This window comes from Cajanus cajan, chromosome 2, assembly GCF_000230855.2.
Source record: "Cajanus cajan strain Asha chromosome 2, NIPB_CcT2T_4, whole genome shotgun sequence".
NCBI classification, from domain to species: domain Eukaryota; kingdom Viridiplantae; phylum Streptophyta; class Magnoliopsida; order Fabales; family Fabaceae; genus Cajanus; species Cajanus cajan.
The window spans coordinates 16,267,512-16,286,017 of NC_138518.1; the positions used below are offsets into that span (position 1 = coordinate 16,267,512).

General features: G+C 33.5%; 1 protein-coding gene across 1 annotated transcript; it reads right to left on the reverse strand.

Moving 5' to 3' along the window:
• Nucleotides 1-13,706: 13,706 nt before the first annotated feature.
• LOC109816735 (uncharacterized) lies at nt 13,707-14,105 on the reverse strand. The gene has a single exon (XM_020381823.3). The coding sequence runs from the start codon at nt 14,103-14,105 to the stop codon at nt 13,707-13,709; it is 399 nt and encodes a 132-aa protein (XP_020237412.1).
• Nucleotides 14,106-18,506: the final 4,401 nt, after the last annotated feature.

The following is an 18,506-nucleotide window of genomic DNA, read 5'->3' on the forward strand; positions in this document are numbered from 1 at the left end:
ACTCCACCAACGTCGAAAGGACGTCAGCCAATCATAAGGCATCGCTCACCTCAAAAGGAGCATCTTTGTGTCTGCACCCCCAAGGAATCAGAAATTCCCCAGTGGGCACCAACTACGCAATGGAAAGTTGGGACACAAGAACCTATGAGTAACTGCACATCCCCTAGACGGATCCCTGCGTTATCCAGCCCTCAGTGGCACAAAAATCAAAAACAATCGTCGAAGCAGCATCGTGGACTGTGGAGACAAAATCATCACAAATCCCTGGAGAGGGCAAACTCACACTGCCAACGTCGTCAGAAACACGGAGGCAGACCCTGGGGAGGGCAAACCGCAGACCCTGGAGAGGGCAAACTCACGCTACCAAAGTGACCAGAAGCACGGAGGTACGCAACCCTGGGGAGGGCAAACCGCAGACCCTGGAGAGGGCAAACTCAGCTGTCAAGGTTGTCAGAAACACCGAGACAGAGCCTGGAGAGGCGGTACTCAGCTACCCCGTCGTCAGAAACACGGAGGTATGCAACCCTGGGGAGGGCAAACCGCAGACCCTGGAGAGGGCAAACTCAGCTGCCAAGGTTGTCAGAAACACCGAGGCAGAGCCTGGAGAGGCGGTACTCAGCTACCCCGTCGTCAGAAACAACGGAGGTATGCAACTGCCAATGTCGTCAGAAACACAGAGGCAGAGCCTGGAGAGGCGGTACTCAGCCACCAACGTCGTCAGAAACACGGAGGTGTGCAACTGCTAACGTCGTCAGAAACACGGAGGCAGAGCCTGGAGAGGCGGTACTCAGCTACCGAGGTTGTCAGAAACACCGAGGTATGCACGAGCCTGGAGAAGCGATGACTAATACTCAACCTGGAGAGGCTACTCAACAATTTTCCACCGGAAGACACTACAAGTCGGAAGGATGGCTTATTCCCCGGACAATTGGGTCAACTCCTTTACTTGTCAACTGGTACACCAAAAAGCCGTTTGACTAAGTAAAGGGGGGGCAGCTGTAGACCCCTAAAATTGTCCGGGTCGGAAATAAGACTCGAAGACTCTCGAAGACCGAAGGAAAGTCAGCCGAAAGGACTCCTGGAAGACCCTGGAAGACCCTAGGATGATTCTTCATAGGTTTAGAAGTCTTAGAGTAGCTTAAAATAAGGATGTGGGAGGATTGGAGCTCAATACGGCCTCCTAGAAGTTCAGTACGGCCGTACTGAACAATTTGAACTACAATACGGCCGTACTGAAACCAATACGGCCGTACTGAAGTTTTTGAACTTCAGTACGGCCGTACTGAATTCAATACGGCCGTACTGTAGTTCAAAACTTCAGTACGGGCTATATTGATGTCAGAGGCCGTACTGCGCCTCACTCCTATATATAGGACGTCATTTGGACGTCATTCCACACATTTGGACACTTTTTCCATACTTTTGGACCCTCTTGCTGAGTATTCTGGGGTTTTTGAGCAGTGTTCTGCCCTAGAAGTCTCTCCGAGAGCCGATCCGACAAAGTTCTTGAGTTCTGAGCATTTAGCTTGAGGATTCGAACTAGTCGAAGGGAAATCTTTTTGATTTCCATAGTAAAAACTAATCTTTAGGAAAGGAGCGAGCGAGCGTGTAGTGGGAAGGAGCGCCAAAAAGCCTCCTAACGTCTGTTTAAATATATAAAAGCACGCTTCAAAGGTTTCTTTTCCAAATCCCTTCTTTTACCGCTTTCTGATTGTTGCATTGCATATTTAGAATTTTCATCATGTAAATATTCCGCTTATAATCGTTTCTAATAAATAGGGGTAATTTAGTAATTTTACACTGTTATTTATGAAATAATCCGTCATAGGGAACCCGAAAGGGGCGTTGTGGGGTGCTAACACCTTCCCCGCACGTAACCGACTCCCTTACCCAACTCTGGTTGTAATGGACAAGGTTGATTTGCGAAAATCAATTGCCTTATCCCTTTTTCCAATGTTTTGAGTAAAACATTGGTGGCGACTCCAAGAACCCCCTTTTGCGAAAACCACTAATCCATGGAGGGTCCCGCTTGGGATTAACATGGATTGGTGAATCATTTAATAAAATTGTTAGTTCGATGAGGTCTCAGTTTGAGAATAAGTCGTTCTAACAATCCATCATTTTTCCAAACTTTAAAAAGAGTCCAACCATCGTCGCGAATGCCATCGTCCGTTTCGGCGGGTGGCGACAATAAGCTGATTAAATTGTGATGATAAGTTGTTGATCACTAGGACTAGGGGAGATGTTTTCGAAGTTGCTCATCCCATTGTGTGGATTGAGATAGTTGTGGTGCTTTGAGAGCCCAATTTGTTGAAAAACCCTCCTTGGGAAGTTGTCCCTTGGAGTGGACGTTGTATCGTTCTCCTCTAGGACTTAGTTGGTCCCGTGTGTGGGCAAGGTCGAGGCACACGTGTACAAAGCGACCATAGTATAGGGGCCAGACTGAGCTATACTGATTACAAGCGGCCAGAAGTTGAAATACATAGTACTAAGGTGATAAGTTGAAAGTTATTTTAAAGTTGAAAGTTTTTTTAAAGTTGAATCCCTTAGTACTGTGTGGGCGACATGGAAATAGTCGATCCATGTCATGGTTGAATGACCAATTTGAGTAAGGTATCTAGTTAGAGATGCAGTCTTTGACTAGATACTGGAGGGTGCGTGGTACTTGGAGGACAGTGGGTGGGCTAACTCCACATGTGGATTGGTGAAGCTAGCCAAGGCCGTGGTAGGCTCATACCCAAACCCTTCTGTCCTGACAGTAGTACTGGACCTCCGAGTCTAAGTGGCACACCTGAGAAATTGCCTATTGTTGTCTATACCTGGTTCTCTTCGGAGTTTCTAACGTTGAACTATACCTGACCTGGTGGAGATAGGTCAAACGTTGGATTCGGTAGGGTTTATGCCACCTAGACTGCTCAACTTCAGTTGTTGGAGATCTCCCAGTTGTACATGCGTGACGACGCATTAAATATTAAGTTGTATATTGTTGTTGTTGTTGTATTAATGTTGTTTCTAAGCTGTATGAATGAGTTGGGTTTTATGTTGAACTGCATGGTCATTTGTGATGATGATTGTTATGTATTTATTGCATGATTGTTAATATGTTAATTGTGTGGTATGGACTATTGTCTGTACTTGTATGATTGATTTTTTTTAAACTCTAGCTTACCCTTCTGTTTCCATGTGGTGGAACTGCGATGATCATACTTGGTATGGGAGCAGGTCAGGGCTAGCTTGGAGTTGAGGTGACCATTGCGAGACGGGGAGTTTTGATCCTCGCGTTAGAGTTGCCACCTTGGGTAGCAGTTTTGTGCTTGACCGGCACTAGGAGATAGTAGTTTTGGATAACTGTATAAATACCTAATACTTAAAAACTTAATGATTTTTATATATATATATATATATTTTTATGTTTTTGTATTTATAAGTTATCCAATTTTATTATTTATCTTAGTTCACTATTTTTAGTGCGATTCTACTAAGTGTAGGGACCACGGCGGGTCGTTACAAAATATGTATATACAATAATTACTAAGCAACTATCCTAAAACTAAAAGCATAAACCCTAGGTACTGGTCAAGCTCTATACACTAGCTGTGTTAGAACAACTACACCACAAAAAGTCCCCCACTAGAGATATATCTTCCACCTAATCCTGATCTGTTCCTATACAAAGTGTGATCATCACAATCCACATCATGGAAAAAAAAAAGGGTAAGCTCATGTAAAAAGAGAATCAATAACAAAACAACATAGAAAACAAAAGCTAACTACATCAATATCATTCAAATTAAACAAGAGTATCACTAAGCATGTATATAACAAATATATATATATATTATATATATATATATATATATATATATATATATATATATATATATATATATATATATATACACACATCTCTTTAAACAGTGGTGTGTACATCTCTTTACACTATTGTATATATATACACTATGCATATCATTTGTGTATATAACTATGCATTGTCTCTTTATATATGGGTGTACACAAACTTAAAATATGTCGTCACATATTTTAGTGATATTGATCACTTCACACAATAATATGACTCGACCTGGGCCCATACTATATAAACTAAACTAAGAATATAGAGGAGTTATCTTACAAAATTTTCCACTTCATGGACTACCTGTCTACCTGATGGGTTTTTCATCCATGGTCTCTTAGAGCACCATGTCCTAGATTCTCTCAATGGGATCTATCAAATTAAAACATTCTCCTTCAGTTTTAAGTTTATCACATATCGTAGAAATCATACCTCATGCATTCACATCATGACATCTCAACTTATGATAACAACCCATCATAATCAACATACTTCACCAAGTAATACATGTTCACCACATGACATAACATCTCTATTTTTTTTTTCACGATTTTAGGGTTTCTATTCCTTTCTAATCCATCCCAACTCACTTACAAGCTTCAATACTCGAATCCAAACTATCAAAACTCATCTAAACAATATGAATATATCAATTCCAACAACAAAAACAATTCATAACAAGAATTTGGGTACAAAATCAAGATTTTTCCCCCAAAACCCCAAATACCTCAAAAACTCCAATAAACTCAAAATCTCAACATAATTTGCCACCAATGGGCAAGATAACACCAATAACACAAGATAATCTAATTATAAGAACTTCCTTTACCTCAAACACCTCTGAAAATGGAATTTTCTCAAAAAAATAGAGCAAAATCGCAAAACTTCAAGGTAATTTCTTCCATGATTTCTGAGCTCTTAAAGTTTTGAATTTGAAAAACTTCCTTCACAACTATTCCTCAAGAAATCAAGATGAATCTATCTGCATACTCAATTCAACGATTAACCATAAGAAATCTAGACTCTCTCTACTTTCTCTCTCTAAAAACTAAGATTTCTTAACTTATGAAATTTCTTTACTTTAAACTTTCTTATATAGCCTTTTCCCATTTTTTATCGAATTGAACCTTAACTCCTATAATTTCAAATATCCTAACTCTTAAGGATATTCTAACCCCTAGTGCTTTAAAACAACTCTAAAATAGAAAAAAGAAAAAATACCTTCAAAATATTTTCTATCACCACCAACAATAGAAATCATTACACAACAAACAATTAAAACTACAACCTCACCAGACTCTTGTTCACAACTAAATAATCTACAACATGCATTTAAAGCCACATACATAACAATATGATCATAAACATCATAAAATGCATATATCAAAACCATAGTGTTATAACTAGTCGTGATAAATGAGTTTTACCATGATTTCAATATACAAGAATATTTCACCTTGGTCAAATATATACTCATTTAAATCCCCAAGATCAAACATCCATCTACAAATAAATTCAAACTTTTACTTCCCATACATGAATATATTATTTAAAAAATATCATGATAATAACTTACTAGTCTTAATAAAATTTAAATTAATATATATTACTCTATTAACCATTATTATTATTATTATTATTATTATTATTATTATATATTTATGTTATATAAGCATATATGTATACACGTATATATTTCCGATTCTCTATAGATTACGTAAAAATAAATTTTATATCTATGATAAAATATATAAACAACTTATATACTATGATATTATTTTAAAAAAATGTCTAAATGAACTTGGCATTATTTTATATAATCATAAGCAAAATTTTAACTCAAGTATTTGTGAAAAAGAATTAATATATTAAAATGAATTAAAGAACACACAATCAACACCTATAAAATGTCAAAAGAAAAAAAAAATGGTTAGATAATATATCAACATTAACTAGGTAACATAAAATAACAAATAAGATAAGGTTAAGGACACCACCAAATAGTTATACTTATATTTTTTTCTTTAAAATATGATAGATGTTTTCTCCCTTTATCTTAAAACTTATTGTAGAGCTCACTTGGTTTCTTATAGTAGTTTGGCTGGTATACTTACTTTTACATAGTCTCACTTTTTTTTTTCTTAAACAAGTATAATTGAGAAAAGGAATATGAAGGAAAATATAAATCACTTTATTGAACTTGGTAGGAAATTTGAGAAGGAGGAGCTAAATTTCAAAGTATTACAATGTTTGTATAGATCATGGCAAGCCAAGGTGACAATTATTGAAGAATCAAAGGACTTGACTTCAATGACATTGGCTACTCTCTTTGTTAAATTGAGGGAGCATGATCAAAAGCTACACATATTTGAAGAAAATAAGTAGTTGGATAAGAAAGAAACATGTGTCTCATTGAAGGCTTCAACCTTTGAAAAAGGAAAGGAAATTGCTAAAGATTTGAGTTTTGGAGATTTAGATATAAAACATTTTAACCTTTTGGTGAGGAAATTTAGCAAGTTTTTTAGGAGAAAGAAGAAATCAACTCAAAAGTTTAAGAGAAACAATAAAAAGGCTGAAGGAAATTGTTCTTACCGGAAATCTGCTGTAGAGCTGATCCACCAGGTAAGATCGGTGAGCCTCCTTCACTGGTACGCTTGTGTTCCAAGATGGGGGTGGTACCTGTAAAAGAGACTCTAATGCTAAAGTTAGGGTTTGTATGAGTAATAGTCTCGTATAAGTAATGCACGTACCTTGGAGTGAATTAGGATTGCTTTGGGCTCTGGGCCTGAGATAAGATATGATAGCGGATCTCGTCTGGGGCGAGATCTTCGGTAATCAGTGATTAGATAATGGATCTCGTATGGGCGAGATTCTCGGGAATCAGTTGTGATTCACTTGAATGTCGAGCTGACGTCGTATGACGCGTGCCCGAGATCATCTGGTACTGTGATGTCGAGCTTGGAGCTCGGCTTCGCGGTACGGTCAATACAGAAATGTTATTCAAATCACTTGCTTTGAGTTTTGAAAGCATGGACATATCAAAGCTGATTGTCCAATCTACTTAAAGAAACTATAAGAAGAGAGAAAGGGAAAAAAACAAATTAAGGGAAAGAAAGTTTACATAACATAGGATGACAATGACTCAAGTTCTTCAAGTGATACATCTAAAAATGAAGAAGCTAACTTATACTTGATGGTTGGAGTGGATCAGCAAAACATTTTAAGTGATTCTGATTTTGAATATATTCCTAATTATGATTAGCTACAAAAAGCTTTCATTCAAGTGCATAAAGAAAATCTAAGAGTAGAAACTCTAATAGTAAGCTGAAAAGAAAACTTGGTATGAAGATGCATTAATAAAAGCTAAACAAAAGATGGAAAATTTAAAATTAGAGCATGAAGCTCCTGAAATAGTTTACAAAATCAATGGATGCTCTTGTGTAATACCATCCTCTTCCACAAAAGCTAATTGTGAAACTTTCTTAGTTTTAAGAAAAGAAAATTTGATTTGAAAGCTACACTAGCAAGGTTCTCAAATAGCAAAGCCAATCTAAACATGTTATTATGAAAGCAAAGGTATACTTGTGATAAAACTAGAATATGCTTCAATTCAAATGAAAATGGTTTTCAAAAGAACATCACTAGCTTTATTAAGAAATACTTTAGGTCATCCACTACATGTTTTTATTGTTGCAAGAGAAGTCATATGACTAAGGATCGCTATAATAGAAAATAAGGTGTTCCTAGAGGAAAATATGTTTGGATAGCTAAAAGCCAAGGGCTAAGTACTAACATGCAAGAACCCAACAAATGGTACCTAAATTTGGTTTTTAAATGTTGTTGCAGGAATGCTTGAAAGCCAAAAGTTTAATGTGATATTTGGATAGTGGCTGCTCAAAGCATATGCCCGGAGATCCTTCTAAGTTCTCAAGCATCAAGATGAATCATGAAGACTATGTGACTTATGGGGATAACAACAAAGGCAAGATACATGGTTGTGGTAATATTGGTAACACTTCTTCTACTCTAATTAAAAATGTTTTTCTTGTTGAGGGACTTAAACATAAGTTTTTAAGTATAAGTCAGTTGTTTGATAAAGGTTTTAAGGTTGTATTTGACAATGATTGTTGTTTAATAAGTGATAGTTCTACAAATGAAATAAAATTCATAGGTAGAAGAATTGAAAAAATTTATATGCTTGACTTAGATTTTGCATTTGCACACACACACACACACTAAATGTTTATTGTCTAGGGAAGATAATACATGGTTATGGCATGTGAGGGTTGCACACATACACATGGTCCACTTAAACAAACTTGTAAGAAAGGAACTAGTAATAGGACTTCCTAAAGTCAAGTTATGATGGAAAATTCAAGGAGGAACTTGAATGTTGTAGCTTCTCCTTAAAGTTTCTTTCTATATCTTTTTCTTCTTGACACTTCTCAAGCTTCTTCAAGGTCTCCAATGGAGGAGGAAACCTTTGGACTCACCTTCAATAGTGAAGAACTCTCTTAAAGTGGTGCCACTTCAAGGTAGAAGATAAACCACTTCAAATCTCATCACACTCTTAGGAAGAGGATAAGAAAATTGGAAGCAAATCAAAGAGAGAATTTAGATTGTTGAGAGAGATAATTCTTGGCCAAAAATTTGATATCATCCAAAAGTGAATTTTACATGTGATGGAACCTATATATAGTGGTGGAGAAGCTTGTAGTGCAAGCTAGATAAGATAGAGACAAGGTAAGAACACTTAAATATAAAAGAGTCAATTATAGAGTGCCAAGTGTCACCTTGTCTCCTAAGAGATAAATAAGAGACACTTAGATTTAGAAGAGCCAATCATAGAGTGCCAATTTTCACCTTGTCCCCTTGGTAAGCCAAGTGATAAGGTGTGTTGGAGAAGCTAAAGCAAACGCGACCAAGGAGAAGGGAGGGGCGGCCAAGGTTGGTTTCCTTCACTTAATCCAATCCAAAAAATTGGGAATTGGTTTAGTTAGGTTCACCAAATGATGGTGAGACCTAGCTGAATCAATTCCTTGGATTAAATGGAGAAAAATAAGCCTAATTTGTAAAATTTGGCCTAGGCCCACTAAAAGCCCAATTTCTAGCTTCACCTACACAATTGCTATTTGCTACCCCACTACTAAAACTAAAAATATGAAAATCTATGACCTTTAATACAAGGTTAAATAAAGTAAAAGTCTCCAAGTAACATATCCTAAAATATAAGGGTATGACCTATAAATAAAAAATAAAGGTGTCTTACAAATACAAAGACAAAAATAAGCCTATACATATATCTACTATGTATAAGGGGAAAAAAACTCAAACTATACTAGATATATATACAACAAAGATTATGAGACTAAATAGAGGAATCATACCCATTGCTCGTATAAAGCATAAGTCTAAGAATCATCGCTTCTATAGAAGCCTCCCCAAGCCTTCTAACCATGGACCTGGTTAAAAGTCCAATGGTCTTTGTGTGTGAACTTCGCCTAGGTGTAGATGCAAAAGGAGATGCAAAAATGGAAAAGTCCATAACAAACCTCCTATAAAAGCTTGCTAAGCCGTGAAAGCTCCTAATGTCTTCTACACTCTTTGGGGTGGGCCAATCTTGGATAGCCTTAACCTTTTTAGGATCAACCTTAACTCCTTCTTTACCAACTATAAATCCCAAAAGGTTTACACTTTCATGGCAAAAAGTACATTTTTCTAAGTTGGCATAGAGATAGTTGTTCTTAATAATGATTAAAACTTTCTTAAGATGGTCTATATGTTCATTAAGGCTCTTACTATAAATAAGGATATCATCAAAATGTACAACTACAAACCTACCTATACAATCCCTAAGAAAATGGTTCATTAATCTCATGAAAGTGGTAGGAGCATTGTTCAAGCCAAAAAGCATGACTAACCATTCATATGATTCAAACTTGGTCTTAAAAATGGTTTTCCATTCATCTTCTTCTTTGATTCATATTTGGTGGTAACCACTTTTAAGATCAATCTTAATATGAGTGCTCCATGTAATTCATCTAACATATCATCTAACCTATGGATTAAATGTTTATACTTTATAATTATATTATTAATGGCTCTACAATCTATGCACCTTCTCCAAGTACCATCTTTCTTGGGAACTAGGAGAACAAGTATAGCATAAGAGCTAAGGCTCTTTTGAACCTAACCCTTTTTCATCAAGTTTTCAACTTGAACCTCAATTTCTTTTGTTTATTGAGGTTTGGTCCTATGGGCAGGCCTATTAGGAAGGCTAGCCTATGGCACCAAGTCAATTTGATGTTCTATTCCTTTTAATGGTGGAAGTCCACTTGGAACTTCTTGAGGAAATAGGTAATCAAATTCTTGTAAAAGATTTTGAACCCCATTAGGAAAAGACTTAAGTTCAAAACTTTTGGTAACAATTGTCTCTTTAGAATTGAGAAGGTAAAAAGGTTGTTCAACTAGAAGACATTGTTTGATAGAATGTTTAATGGAAAATTGACTTCTAGGAACAACTCCCTTGGAGGAGACACCACCCTCCAAATTTAAGATCTTTTCTTCCTCCTTTTTAGGACTTACAAGGTTTTTTTTTCTTTAAAATAATTGATTATCTAGTTCTGAAAATGTTATAAATAGTTTTCACACCTTGAAACTTCAGAACAGAGAATGAGTTAACAATCAAAAGGAGAAAAACGTTATTGTGAAGTTTTTGTGACCTTCTTGGAGTGTTTTCTTTGTGAAACCAAGAAGTAAAACGTTTTTGAAATGCTTTGAAAAAGATCATCATCATCATCACATTCTTGAAAGAGAAAGATTGAGATTTTCTTCTGAATTCACAGTCTGATTTGTTCAGCTTCCAGGTGAATTCGTTCCTTTAATTCTTTGTGAATAATTGTAAATCTTGAGTAGGTGTGTCAAGTGGTAAGGAATTCTTGTAGTGGGTTTCTACAAGAGGTTCTTTCTTGGGGTCAAGAAAGTGGTTATCTTGAATGTAGGAGTATATGCATGTGTGGTATGCTTGTAAAACTTCTTCATTGAGATAGTGGAACAAATCTTGATCAGGTTATGATTGAGGACTAGATGTAGGTCACATGTGAAGTGGTTGAACCAGGATAAAAGACTTGTGCATTCTTCTCTTACCCTTATCTTTTACTTTGAGTAATATCTTGGGTGTGTGTTAAAGGGAATAATCTTGATTAACATGTTTGTATGCACAACATTGCTTTAAACTGAATCAAAGAGTTGCATATTGATTGTTCTTAACTTTGAACTTTATCAAAAATTAATCAAGAAAGCATATAGGACTCATTTTCACTAGCAAGTCTTTTAAGGAACTTCTTTGAAAATTCATATTAGAAAAGGTTGAATTGAAATAAAGATCCTAAGAACTCTGAAAATTTTTAAAGTGTCATAGAATCCAATTCACCCTCCCTTTTTAGATTGAGCCATTCTTTTCTAACAAATACTCCATAAATATAAATAAAATTATCAGATATTAATGTTTGATGGGCCTCGTGTGATTAATATCATTTGCCAATGCCCAAAAACATCAATGCAAACTTTGAGGCGACCCACAGTTACGATATAAACAAAATCCATTAATATTGTGATTTGCAATAATACCCTACCCATCTTAGGACCTTTTTATTTTACCCATTTTCTGTTTTTATTTTCTAAAAAAATATAAAATGAGGTTGAAAATATGTTTAGTTTCAAATTTAAGTTGGCCCATTTAAGATTGTCACTTTGTCCTTATGCGACAATGATAAAATGGGGATTTAAAAATATAAACACAATGATAATAAAAGCAGGCCAATTCTTCTCATAATATCCCCCATCCATTGCCCGTTACTCACTGCATTTCTACATCATTGCTTGCCAACATTATGCTCTACATCATGATTTTAGAAACCCATGTTTTGTGTGTGCGTTTTGTATAATTAATAAGTATATAAAAGAAAAATGTACCCACTTAAGACTTTGCCTAATTTTGAAATTAGAATCCAAAATATGGATTGAATCGAGTTTCTCACATGCTCTACATCATGAATTTTGAAACTCATGTTATAATGTTAGATTGTATATCTTCTTACTTCACATTGTCTTCTGTGTGGACACTCGCAATTTCTCTTTTCTTGCTTAGCACAAAGATATCTTCAACAAATAATGAAAATTAATTAATTTCTTTTAGAAATATTTAAATGAGTTTTTTTTAATGATATGCTTAATAGACTCAACTATATATTATCAGTTATACAGAACTTTGTACATAAACACTCGTGAATCTAACGCATGAATTACGTTGGCACTTAGCATATCTAAGTTTAATGATTTACGAGTTTTTATAAATATTTTTCTCTCATTTTACCCTCCTTTTCTTTCTTTTTTTCTATTTCTTATTAGACGTATCACTTTTTTCTTTTCATATTTTTCTCTCCCAAACTCTATTTTCTTTACCAAAAAAATACACGTCAAAATAAGGGGGAGATTTCTGCTTTTTCATGGTTCAAAAAATAATAAAACAGGCTTGTTATTAATTTTTTTTATGAATCAAAGTAAAACACTTGTAGAATATCAACACTGCATGTATAAGTGTTAGCGACTTTAAAAACAAATATTAATGACTTACATCTCTTAATTGTAGTTATGAAAATTGGGCGGAATCAATTTGTTGGATTGATTCGATCAGAAATTGATCCTAGCCAATTCGATTTGTCTCAATTCGTTGGATTTATTCGACTAAAAATTGATCTTTAACCAATTTAATTTGTCTAAAAAAACTTTTGTATTGAATCAGTAAAACTGGTCAACAACCATTAAAAAACATAGGTTAAATTGGTGTGAAGTGGTCTAATTAATTTTTTAAAAATTTAATTTAAAATATTTTATTAAAAATAAGATTTAATAAAAAATTACAAACTAAAATAATTTATTTTAAATATTTGTCTCATAAATATAATTTAATAATTTATATTAATTTATAGTTTTTAATATCTTTATTTTTTGTAGTTTATATGATATTAATTTAATATTTTTTATCTAGATGTAAATTTAGTATTAGTAGTGAAATTTTTTTTATTTTACTAAAATTTGAACATAAATACTATATTATATATAATTTAAATTTTACATATATATTAAATATAAAAAATTTATAAAGAAATTTTTGTATATTTAGTGTTATAAAATTATAAAATTATATTTATTTAATAATATTTTTTACGAGAATCTAGCAGGTTCACCGTTCAGCGCGGTTCACTCGATTTTCAGTGCTAGACAACTAAAAGCGACCCCAATATTAATTAAAAATAAGACTTAAATATGTTTTTAATTTTTTAAATTTAAGGTAAGTTTATTTTTATTCTTCAAATTTAAAATTATTATTTTTAGTCTATAATTTCAAAAAAATTTATTTTAATTTTTATATTTAAATTTTGTTAAAAATTTTATTAAATATTATTACATAAAATTTATTTATTAGTGTTTTTATTAGTAAAAATATCATATTTAATCTGGTTAATATTGCATAATTATCTTAATTAGTCACTTTCAAATATATTATCGGTGACCTAAGAGACTAAAATAAAATTTTAAAAATTACATGAACTAAAAAATAATTTTAATTTTAAGAGACCAAAATCAAATTTACCTTAAATTTGAGGGACTAAAATCATATTTAAACCTTAAAATAATTACACATACACGCCCTCAAGACAAAAATAAAAAAAATGTGATAAATATTAATTTTACCCTAACACAATAGTAACAAATAATAAACAAAACCATTATAGTAAGTTTATTATAACTAATAATTTGACAGTAAAATAAATATACCCACACTAGCTGCCTACTCAGGAATCGAGAGGAGCACAGGCCGCCAAGCTCTCCTCAACAGCCGCTGCCGGAACGCCGACGTCCCGGCGGCGCCACCGCGCCGGAATCTTGACCCGGTTCGGAATCGGAAGGTGGGGCCGGTGGCGGCGGAGGATGGGGGCAGCCCGTCGTGGTCGTGGCGGTTCTTGATCGGCGGCGGCGGCGGGGAGGAGAGGAGCAGGTCCTTGAGCTTGGAGCGGACTCTGACGTCGGCGTCGGTGGTTTCCGGCGGGTCGTGGTGGAGGAGCATGCGGAGGGTCTTGCGGCGGCGGAGGCGGAGGACGGGGCTGGCGGTGGGGCTCTGGGTGGTGGCGGCAGTGGTGGTGGCGCAGCGCGTGGCGAGGAGCTTGAAACTCTGAAGCGTGGTGGGCATTTGGATTGGATGGGATTGAAATAAAGAGAGAGAGAATGAGAGAGTGAGATGTTAGAGTGAGAGTGGTTCGGTTTTCATTTCACGAGAAACCGAAACCATGAAATTAAATTCGACTACTTATGATGTTCGGTGGGATATTTAAATTCTTAAATTAAATAAGGTTGCTACTTTTTTGTTTCTGTATTTTTATCATCAAACAAATAAATGATCATGAGTTTTTTGGTAGGTATTTAATTTTATAAATTTAATGGCTTTAATTTACGGTGTGCTAGTTTTTATAAGGTTAATTATGGAGAAATGATATTATATATGGATGATTTTAGAGATTTTGTTGTTGATTGATAATATAAAAATCCATGATGGTAACTAATGTATGTAATATTAAGACTTTATTTGAATGAATTAAGAGATTTTTTTTTTTTTTTTGGGTTCATAAGAAAGAGTTTAGTTGAGTTGATTGAATAATATTAATAAATTATTATAAATTTATTTGTACTGAGTTTTGGATTTATGAATAAAAGAAAACTATTTGAATAAACTTTTTTTATGCACTTTTGTGTTTAAGTTATACTTGTATAAATCTTTTAATGAGTAATTATAAAAAAAAATTAAGCTTATACATAAATTAATATCTGTTTATATATATATATATATATAACTTTACCTATTTTATCTTTTTATTCATTCTCCAATAACTTTATTTAAAAATTATCTAAATAGAAATCAATAAATAAGAAATAAATTAAGTTTCATAATAAAATCAATTTATATGCTTTTAACACTTATAAAAAAATTCTCTCTCTAACTTATCCACAAACATGAGATAGATAAATTAATTTCAATTTATTTTATTTTATCTTATTATTTACTCATCTTATAACTCAGTACTTGTAAAGAATTACTCTTATTTTATTTTATTTCTCAACGGCGTTATAAAATTTGATCTAGTGTTTGGTTAGAGTTATCGTCTTTCCGAGGCATGGTGAAAACGGTAAGAATGTTTTTAGCATTATTCTGTTTTGTTTTTTGGTAACGTTTTTTTTTTTTTTTTAACCAGCCTTCTTCTGTTTCGCACTAGCCTTATTTTAATCAACTTTTTTTTTAATGTTTTTATTTCATTTTTTATAGTTATTTTTATTTAGTCCGAAAACAACTTAAACAAGTAAAAGGAAAGTTCTTTTTCATTAAACATTTTTTACGTCTTTCTAACTCGGAGCAGATAAATAGATAAATCATAGAGGAGTCAAATTATTATTTTAACATTTTTTTCACATTTTCTTTCTTTCAAAAAAATAAAAATAATATATATATATATATATATATATATATATATGTTCTTTTTATAAACTCTTGGTTTTATTTTATTTTACTACTAAATGATATTATTTAAACGTTTCAATAAGTACATATATAAGAAAGAAAACAAAATGGTAAAATGAATTAATTTTTTCGTAGTTAAAATTAATTTATATACTACAAATTTTATAGAATTTTTTTCACAATTATTTTTTGTAATATAAAGAAGTATAACTATTTTTCATCAAGTCGATCTTTACATAGATTAAATGATATTTTCAATCACAACTCTGTCAAATCATACAAAAATTTATTTTAATTATTCATATATAACAATGCATAAATGAGATAGGGTATGTTAAGATATGATATATTATAATCAAATAACACTATTAAATTGAACTCATTTAAAATTTAAAGTCTAAATTATATATGAGTGAGAAAGAACTTACTCCAAGAGGATTAACTTACTCTTGATATATATTGTAACAACCCACCATAATCCTTATTCTTAATGGTTCAACAATTAACAACGGAACAACTATCAATACCTTACATTTTATCATACATTAAGTACTTGGATAAGCATGCAAGATATATACATATAATCCTCTAAAATATTTGACAACAACTAGAAATCATAAAAGTAGGAATACACACACTCACACACACACATATATATAGACCCACACACAATTATCCAATACTAAGTATAATATTCCAACTACCGTTTAAGCAATGTCTACAATCCAACTACATGAAAGTAGCACCAAAACAACGTCTATATTACCATCCACTCAAAAGACATAAAAAACACATCTCCTCAAGCCTAACTCTACTCTATCACCACAGTCCAACCACATGGAAAATAGATAAGGGTGAACTATAGTTCAAAGAATGAGTATATACAACATAGAATATGAACTATTATCATATTTGTTATGTCAAATGACAATTTATATCCCTCATGGTTTTATAAGTTTTAATGATAACAAACACTATATTTTTTAGTAAGAAAATGCGCTGTAAAAGTCATTGATTCAGATTGAGTAAGACGAAGTAGCGTTTGTAAGACAAAGCTAATCAGACAAAGCATACAAATTGGTTCTAATGATCATTATTTATTGTGAATAACGAACTAAAATGTTCAAATGAATGCTTCATAACTTAACAAATACAAATTTATTGTCTTAGAACTCACATTCTGTTAAAAGTGTATAAAAGTATGAGGAGTAGTAGAACGAAGGACAAAGATCCCAAATTTCATGAAAAAGATGCTAAAAAAGGACTGTGTTCTTGCCTGCACGGTGACTTTGCTTCTTGTTGTTCCCACTTTGCTACTCTGCTCTAATAAGTAACTTGATCTATCAAAGATAAGGAGTACGTTTAGGTGAAAGACATTAATTGAAACATTTAATCACTACAACGAAATTGCCATATAGTGACACACACCTATAGTGACACTATACATGTCACTAAAAATTACTTTTACCCACACAATAACTACAATATATGTTGGTATATTATTAAAAAGTGTGGGTATAGACTATAATGACACACAAAATATGTTGTTAAATCTCATCCAAAATCAACACATTCCTCTATCTAAAGATCAGATAAAGGAGTAAGACAAAGCAGTTCTATGAGTCAGACTCAAGAAGTTGTAAGGGTCATCTTTTTCAAAGTTACTATATAAGAAACTCTAGAACTTAAGAAAAAGAAGAGAAGCACATATAGAGAATAGAAGTGTAAATATAGAAAAACCATTTGTACTAAAGAGCTTTCTTATACTAAAACGAATTGTTGTAATCACATCTAAAAGAGACGATAATTGCAATCTTGTAATACCTTCATAACCACTATTATAAGGTAGAACCTAGAGAGATTTGACGGTAAAAAAATGCTTGGGTTTGAGCTTGGAGAGGCTTGTCTATAAAAGAATATGTGGGTTTGAGCCTGGTGAGGCTTGTCTGTGAAAGAATACTTAGTTAGTTGCTTGAAGAGACCAATCAAAGAACATTTTTTTATATCCAAAAGTGGCTTAGTAAAAGAATACTCGTAACTTTGTTGAAAGTTAGTGCAACTCAATTTAGTTGGATTGAGAACTAGATATAGTCTCGGTGGTTGAGGTGAACCAATATAAAAACACTGTATTTTATTGACTACTCTTATTGACCCTTTGTCTATTGTAGATACTACTTCACAAACTTGAGAACGTGCGATTTTTTGATATACACTATTTAACCCCCTTTCTAGTATAAATTTTTTATCCATAATATCAACACCATTTTATGCTCAAATTATCATTCAACTTAAATCAACATTTTCAACATAGCATATGCATCATACAACACAACAACACAATCATCACAAGTCAATATCTCATATGAACAACACAACTCAATCTACACACCATATGCACAACACAACAACTATATGCATCGTTAAACTTTTCAATTAATGATATCTCCTACAACACATGTGAGTAGTCTAAGTGACTTGACCCTACCGAACTAACAACCTGATCTTTTCAATCCAGAAAGATCAATAGCCAATTGGGATATCAATCCCTATCAACATGGTTTCTCAAATGTTTCCACTTAAACTAGGAAGTCTAGTATTCTTATTAGCGTAGAATGACTTGGGTGTGAACCTACCACAACATTAGCCAATATAACTAAGCCACCTACGGGATTAACTCGTTGACTACCCTCCAAATACTTCTAATACTTAGTTAGGGTGATGGAGGACCATCCTTGAAGAGACATGTGGGCCTCATCACTAGGTCCATGGCTAGGAGAGTGGAAGAGGAGGAGGGAGCTCACACACCAAGGAACACATTCCTCATGATTTTAGAGTACTAAATACTCTCCTAAGCCTCATTAGCATAGGGTTTATTTTATTTTCCAATTTTACCCTTGTATTTTGGGGTGTTTAGGACTTAGCATTTATTTTCTTTGAATCTCCTATTTTGCCCTTGTATTTTGGGGCACTTAGAATTTAGGACTTTATTTCCTAGGTGATGTGAGTGTTTGGGTGTGACAAAAATGGGTCTTTTGGGCTAAGAAGAGCAATGGCCCAAGTGGAAGGGCACCTAGGTTGCAT

Bases quoted from the DNA above. Each gene is read 5' to 3' on its own strand.
- LOC109816735 (XM_020381823.3), bottom strand. From the start codon at position 14,105: ATGCCCACCACGCTTCAGAGTTTCAAGCTCCTCGCCACGCGCTGCGCC.